At 34.6% G+C, this 8,194-nt stretch overlaps 1 protein-coding gene across 1 annotated transcript; it reads left to right on the top strand.

Moving 5' to 3' along the window:
* The first annotated feature begins 2,289 nt into the window (after positions 1 to 2,289).
* On the top strand, positions 2,290 to 5,370 carry LOC136219115 (GDP-L-galactose phosphorylase 2). Its single transcript, XM_066006368.1, has 7 exons — positions 2,290 to 3,199; positions 3,316 to 3,434; positions 3,535 to 3,594; positions 3,724 to 3,966; positions 4,090 to 4,275; positions 4,405 to 4,653; positions 4,745 to 5,370. Exons 1-7 carry the CDS (start codon positions 3,064 to 3,066, stop codon positions 5,105 to 5,107), a joined length of 1,356 nt encoding a protein of 451 aa, XP_065862440.1. The 5' UTR covers positions 2,290 to 3,063; the 3' UTR covers positions 5,108 to 5,370.
* Positions 5,371 to 8,194: the final 2,824 nt, after the last annotated feature.

An 8,194-nucleotide genomic window follows, 5' to 3' on the forward strand; every position in this document is an offset into this window, starting at 1 on the left:
AAGATGTCGAGATGTTGTTACCATCTGGTAACAAACTTTATAAATTTTGACATTAGCATTTGCAAAGATGTAGTTATTCATATAAAAGCACTCACCCCCCTTTTTTTATTGATAATACTTTCTCAAAGTTTGTGCATTCCAAGTTTTAGTTTTAAGGCTTTCCTTTTAACGATGATAGTTTATATGCCCTTCCCAAGAGAGCCTTTGAGATTGTGTAAAGGCCCTCCCTATTATGGCCTAGTTTTCCCTTGCTAAGAGGGGGTGCTTTTGTGTCACGAAGCATAAAATCCCTAAGTTGGAACTATCAAACATGAATACGCTGATTGTAGTAGCAAGCCACTTTCTTATCATAATTTGTGATGGCAAGAAGCGAGTTTAATCACGATTCTTCAATGTTATCCTTATCATATTAGAATGCATGTTCATTTGTGATGTCATTGTACCCCTAAACTCTTAGTGGCTATTGGGTAATTTGAGTGGGAGGGATCGATTTTGCTTGTAAGTGAGGAAGAAAAAGGTTTTACGCATGGAAAAATGTGGTGTGATTCTATATGACTAAAGTACCAAGGGCAGGTGATCAATCCAAATGCCACCCTTTTCAAGAAGATGTGCTTTAATGCCATGCATAATAGTTCGATTAGTAACCTTAGTTAAATCATTACTCTAGGGGTAGGCTAATAAGTTGAAGTGTTGGTGAATTCCCCACTCTTCGCATAAATGCATTTTCGCTGCCTCATTGTGGGAGGAAAGGGGACCAATATGTGATTCCCCATAGGACAAAAGGCCATGGAAAGATGCTCCCTTTGAAAACTTATGTTGGAACCTTGTGGGAATTAGCATACATTTGACAGTTGTTACAATGTTTTACAATCACGATGACACCCTTATCCATAGTTGGTCGATCGAGTCCTTGCAGATGAGCTTTGTGCACTAGATTTTTAGCACTTTGGTGGGACCTGTACACTCTTCTTGGATTTCTCAAATGGTCTCCCCCTTCTTCTGAAATGAATTTCATCCAATGATGAGTGAAGGTTTGCAATAGAGTACAACATCATGTACACCATATCTCCATGATCGAAGGACTATGAGAAAGGCCTTTGTTTGATCCTCAATAAGTACTCCTTCTGTGAGATACTGCATAATCGGCATTTTCCATCCTCCAGCCTTGGTGTATGTAAAATCTACACAAAATATGAGCGACTTTGCTATTACGAGTGCTGATGCATTCTTAAAACTTTATCCTATAACTAATATAAATATGTAGACTTTTAATAATTTCTTTCAAACCCTATATAAATGGACCGTCGTTCCATTTTTCTTTTTTTCTTCTTTCTTTCTCATTTCAAACCCTATTTCAACTGCATATTTGAAGTCTAATCAGAAACAAAAGCAACTAAATTTATTCAAAAGAGGAAGAACTCATCCAATCCATATTTCTATCCATGTCTTTTTTATATTATTTTATCTGTCAGTATTTTTTTAGTTGAAATTCATACATTTCATCATATTTTTTCTATCTGATTTGCATTTATTAGCTAAAACTCTTTCATTTACACTTTTTTCAACTTCGATAAGAGTAGAAATGTATTATCTTATACGTAGATCCATGGATTTATGAGATTGCATCGGTAGAAAGGACTCATATCCGATTGGTCGGAAGAAATTAAATGGTAACGATTAGTTACGTAGCTACTTTCATGCGAATTTGGATTCAAAAGAAATATGAGATTTGTCGTCTTTTTGTTTTATTTGTAATTTCTATGACTTTTTTTTTATTCTTTATAGTCTTATTTTTTTCTTTGTGGATCTTATATTAGGCTTTAGCCTACACGGACTTTATTTTTACTATTTTCATAATGTACTTATATTTTTTTATTTAATATTTAAATAATTATATAGTAATTTAAAATGAATAATGGATGAAAAATAATTTTTCTGTTATAAGTTATTAACGGTTAATAGATGGAAAAATCAAATTATTAAATTAACCTAGAAATTGAGACGAGAGAACATACTCTTTTTTTTTTTTTTTTTTTTTTTTGACAGAACGAGAGAACATACTCCTTATTCCTTGCAAACGGTGTTTTGTTTTGTTTGACTTGGAATTGGAATCGCATATTGTAAGAAACAAAAGGGGAAGGATTAGCCAAACAGATTCCCACGTGCAATACGCGATTCATCACACGCTCACGTGCACGCGCGTATGGAAAAACATTGAGCATAATTTTCGCTTTTTTCTAAGTAAATATTTCTTAAAAAAATCATGCAAAAACACAAACTCGCATTTCTAAAGAGATTTCTTCACGAGAGAAGCGAATCCATAGGGCATAGAGAGGAGAAGAGTGGTCCAATCTGTACGCCTGCTCGGTCCCTCTCCGGCTAACTTTACTGGTGAACCGGAACGAACCACACCAATCTAAGCCGTTCACCGTGTCTCTCCTTATAATCACACATACATCAGTCACAACCACAACCACCAATTCCCCCCTCTCTTATCTCTATATATAACAACATAGCCTCTCCACTTGCGCCCCATCTTACCTTTCGCCCATACACAGATCTCCACTTTCCCTATTTTTAATTCATCTCAAGATATCAGAGACCATAGATATTTTCTGATTCAGAGAAGCCTTGCTTTTTCTTCCTCTTCTTTTAAGAGGTCGTAGGCGTTTTTGGTGTGAAGAAGGGAGGGATTTTGCAGAGTATAGACTGGTGTTTTTGGGGGTAATACCCAGGGTAGACAAGTTGTAGACATCACGGCTATACACGGAGTAACTCGGTCTCTAATTCATGTCCGGACTGTACGACGCAAGGGTTGTGTAATTGAGAGCAGCAGCCCTTCGCCGCACGGTGGACGTGGGGCTTTGCCTTCTGAAGGCGGTAGCCCTTCCGATCTTCTCTTTCTTGCTGGTGGCGGTTCCTTCGTTTCCATTTCGTTTTAGGTTTATATTCGTACATATTAAGTTGTAATCCAATTTTAGATTTTCTTAAACTATTTAGATCTCGATTAGTAAGGTTATTGGGATTTGAATTTTATTTTTTGGGAATTTTTAAGAAGTTAAGATGGGTGATAAATTGATGTTGAGCATCAAGAGGGTTCCTACTGTTGTATCTAATTTCCAGAAAGAGGAGACGGAAGAGGTTGGTCGCCGGAGCGATGGCTGTGGCCGCAATTGCCTTCGAAATTGTTGCATTCAAGGTATTTGTTGAAATGCTCTTATTGCTTTTAGATGTTATTTTGATGGGCTATTCTCTGGCTTTTCATGTATTGTGCCTTTTATTTGGGCTCATGTTTGTTTGGCTCCATGGATATAGGGGCAAGACTCCCTTTATACGCTTTCAAGAAATCGTACAAGTCTGTTGGCGAAAAGAAGGTGTTTGGTCATGGAAGCGAGCCTCCGGTTCCATTCCTTGACTCACTCCTTCTCGGAGAGGTATAAGAAATCCAAACCAGAATTTTTTGAGTTCCAGTCTATGTTAATTGTTGAAATCATGATTTTCGGGGCTTAAATTCTGCTTTGGTTTTGTTCTTAGTGGGAGGATCGCATGCAGAAAGGGCTCTTTCGATATGATGTCACTGCCTGCGAAACCAAGGTGAGTTCTTATATACATAGTTTTCTTTTTTCCACTTTGTGATTTGGTCTCAATCAAAGACCGGAACTTGGTGTTTATTGATTTGTGAATATGGTATTTATTCGGAAGTATGTGGTTATTTTGGTTTAGGTGATTCCTGGCCGATATGGATTTATTGCCCAGCTGAACGAAGGCCGGCACTTGAAGAAGAGACCTACTGAGTTCCGTGTTGACAAGGTCCTCCAGCCTTTTGACGGTAACAAGTTCAATTTCACTAAAGTTGGGCAAGAAGAGGTGCTCTTTCAGTTTGGAGCCAGTGAAGATGGTGAAGTTCAGTTCTTCCCAAATGCCCCAATTGATGCTGAGAATTCTCCAAGTGTGGTTGCCATCAATGTAGGTTTTTTTTTTTTTTTTGTTTCCTTGCTGTTTGTACTATTTTTTTATTGAGAAAAGGTTTTGATTGTCGCAGTAGTTTTGCACTGAATATTTACGACTTTTATATTGTACTGATTTCAGGTTAGCCCCATTGAGTATGGGCATGTACTGTTGATCCCGCGGATTCTGGAGTGCTTGCCTCAGATGATTGATCGCGAGAGCTTGTTGCTTGCACTTCACATGGCAGCTGAAGCTGGGAATCCACACTTCCGCTTGGGTTACAACAGCTTGGGTGCATTTGCCACCATCAACCATCTTCACTTTCAGGTTACATCCACATAGACATTGATTTCAATGAAACTGAGTTCATATTTGCAAATCATATTGTCTTAACTTATTTGCCAGAGATTAGAAAAAGAAATAAGGATTAACAACTTGATCATTGTCATTGAACAGGCTTACTACTTGGCTGTCCACTTTCCCATTGAGAAGGCACCCACTAAGATGGTTACCACCATGGATACTGGAGTGAAAATCTCGGAGCTCGAGAATTACCCTGTCAGAGGCCTTCTGTTTGAAGGTGGAAATACTCTTGAACATTTATCCAATACTGTCGCAGATGCTTGCATTTGTCTCCAAGTTAACAACATACCTTACAATGTGCTCATATCTGATTCTGGAAAGCGTATCTTTCTCTTGCCACAGGTAATGAAATTGAACACGCTCAAGCACTAATGTTGTTTGTTCCATATATGCTTATTTTGTTCTGATATGAATTTTCTTAATTGGATTGCAGTGTTATGCTGAGAAACAAGCACTTGGCGAAGTGAGTCCGGAGCTTCTTGATACCCAAGTGAACCCTGCTGTGTGGGAAATCAGTGGGCATATGGTGTTAAAGAGGAAGGAGGACTTTGAGGAGGCAACAGAGGAGAATGCTTGGAGGCTGCTGGCTGAGGTTTCTCTATCTGAAGCGAGATTCCAGGAAGTGAATGCCCTCATCTTTGAAGCCATGTTGTACTGCGGAAATGGGTGTCAAAATGATGGTGAGAGCATGCTTGCGGATGAGAATGTTGAATCTCGTGACCAAGGTGATGACATTGACTCAAACAGTCATCATTCAATGGTGACTGGAACACAGGAATGCCTAGTTCTGCAGTAAGAGAGCATTCGTGTCCAGAGCAGTTAGTGTGATATGTTGGGTGAATTGTGGCAAATAGTAGCCTAAATAAGCAAACTGGGGTTGCAATCATGTCAATTTTGGTTTTGCAATGTAGTAAGATTGGAAATTGTGGGGTATTTTGCACACCATTAGTAGTTTGTGCATTGGGTAGTTCAATTTCCCCTTTGTATGTAATGATTTGTGGATTTTGTGTTGATGTGCCATGAAATGTTTATGCATATATGATTTGCCTGTTTTTGTGATGGAGCCATGGAATTCATCTAACACAAGTTAAAAGTCATTATGGTTTCATCTCTAAGGCGTTGTGTCGTCATGGGAAATGGATGAATTAAAGGGAAATCGGTAGGCTACTTTTTTTTTTTTTAATCTAAAAAGCATGTGTAAAGTCATAAGATGACAGACTTTTGAACACGTCGCTACTCTACATTAAATAAATTCACAATGCACATTAAAAAAAATTGAATTATCATAGTAGAGGGGACAGATTATGCAAAATATCATTCAACAATTTTCAATTCGTAAATCATTGCTTTTGCTTATCATCCAACTCTCCTTACACTGATTCAATTATTGGGTGCTATTACTTATCCATTTATTTCTATTATATATTATTGTCCTAAATTGACATTTTACTCTATTTTTTCTAAATTATAAAGAACTTTTTTTTTATAACAATTAGTTAGGTATATAAATGAAAAAATATCAAATTCATTTGAAATTATGTGTGTTTTATCAACCCCAACGCATATATTATTGAAAATTATAATTTAACAATAAGCAAGTTAAACAATGATAAATTAAAAAAATTATCAAAAAATTATCAGTGATGTTATAATAATACATGTGAACTAGAGATTGCAAGAAAAATGAAATAATGAATTTGTAACAAGTTAATTTGTTGTTTTCCTTACCATCTTCAATTTAGTAAAAGAAATATATAATAGCGGAAGCAGAGAGAATTGATAAGAAGTGTTTTAGAGCCTTTTTAGCTTAGTTGACATCGTAGGAGCAAAAAGAATAAATTATTTTTTTTTGAAAAAATAAAATAAATGAGTTAATAAGCTTTTATTATCTCTATATTATATGTATTATATTAACACATTATTTATTGTCAATTATTAGCCCATTAATTAAAATAATAAAAGAAAGTATAAGTTACAAGAAGATAAAAAAAAACATATATATAAAGCATGATATATAGTATTCCATCATTATATTCATTGGTCACCGAAAATCAAAGACATCCTTTGATTTTGATTATGTATTAGTTTTGTTCTTAATCTTATAGTTTTGTTCTTACTTCAAATAATATAATATTATAATTTTGTTCTTACTTATTAAGAGATGTAGATTTATTTAAGAGTGGTTTCCATTTATAAACTATATTAATAGCATTTTTTTTAAGAATTTAGAGAATTTAGAGAATTTAGACTTTGATATCTCCAGTTGAAGAAATCAGATGGAAATAGAAGAGGCATAGACAACTGAAATCGGGAAAAAACAAATGTGTCAGAAATTACAGTAAATCGTTATATTTCCGAAGGTAACTATTCGATTTTTTCATGTGTAGTAGTTATTTTATTTCAATTGTGTTGTTTCACACCTCTCGCTACCTTATCTATGTTTTTTTTTATTTGTCTTTTTTTCAAAATGACTAAATAAAGATTTATATATTTTCATTTTTTTAATGTGTAATCGTTTCGATTGTTTACTCTAATTAAAATATGGATTTTCGGTTTTATATGAACTCAATTGTTAGGTTTAATTGAAGTTAAATTAATTTTCCAAATTCAGAACCTGGTGAAGTCTACTCATTTTTTTAATTTGAGTTTATCTAACTCATATGGATTGAATTTTTTATTTTTATACATTTTTGGTACGAATAGATATAAAATTTCACACAATAATTGTTTATTTAAGTTTGAGACATATTGAAGAAAATAATTAAAGAGATATTGAAATATTATACTTACAATGAAATTTATTTCAATTATAAATCATGTCAGTGATGTATTCTATATCTATATTTATATATAATAATGGAAGCAGAGAGAAATTAATTATGAGAGTTTTAGATGCCTTTTTGATTAAATGTCAAAATAGTAATAAAAGAAAATTATAAATATTATATCTAACCTAATATATATTTAATAGATATAATAAAATAACTTACAAAATATTCAAACGAAAAAAATTATATGACGATAAAAAAATATGTAAGGATTCATTCAAATTCCATTCATTTAATTTTAATAAGAGGTGGTTGTGAAGCTGAATACTGATGGTTCCTGCCTCAGTAATGGTAAGATTGCTGCCGGAGGTGTTCTTAGGGATGTGGGAGGCGCCTAGCTTTCTGGGTTTACCCAGAATTTGGGTTTGGGTTCTTCATTCTCTGCAGAGCTCTGGGGCATTCTCTTTGGGATCCAGCTGGCGATTAGGCTGGGTGTTAAGAGGCTTTCTGTGGAGTTAGATAACTTGGAGGCCATCAATATGATTTTGGGTAGTCATGTCATGGGTCTTCATAGCCGCAACCTTATTAAAGCTATTAAGAGGCTTAGCCCCTCATTTGATATTCTTGAGTTCAGCCACATTTTCCGGGAGTAGAACCGTGTTGCAGATCACTTGGCGGCGGCATGCCATGAGGGGGTGTTAGGTGTTTCTACCCTTACCGTTCCCCCTATCGCTCTTTCCCCTCTTCTTTTAGAGGATAGGATTGGGGTTAGCTTTCCTAGACTAATCCCGGTGTAGTTGCTTGTTTTGCTTTGCTTTGCTTTCCTTTTCTACCAAAAAAAATAAATAAATAGCACTAAAACCAATATTACTGAAAAAAAGTATATTTATATTTAATAGATATAATAAAATAACTTAGAAAATATCACAACGAAAAAAATTTATATAACGATAAAAAATATATAAGGATCCATTCAAATTCCATTTATTTAACTTTAATAAATTGCATTAAAACCAATGTAACTGGAATTTGTTTTATAACACATTGATAAAAAAAAATATATAAGATCCATTCAAATTCCATTAATTTAACTTTAATAAATAGCATTTAAACCA

This window comes from Euphorbia lathyris, chromosome 2 (genome assembly GCF_963576675.1).
Source record: "Euphorbia lathyris chromosome 2, ddEupLath1.1, whole genome shotgun sequence".
Taxonomy (NCBI): domain Eukaryota; kingdom Viridiplantae; phylum Streptophyta; class Magnoliopsida; order Malpighiales; family Euphorbiaceae; genus Euphorbia; species Euphorbia lathyris.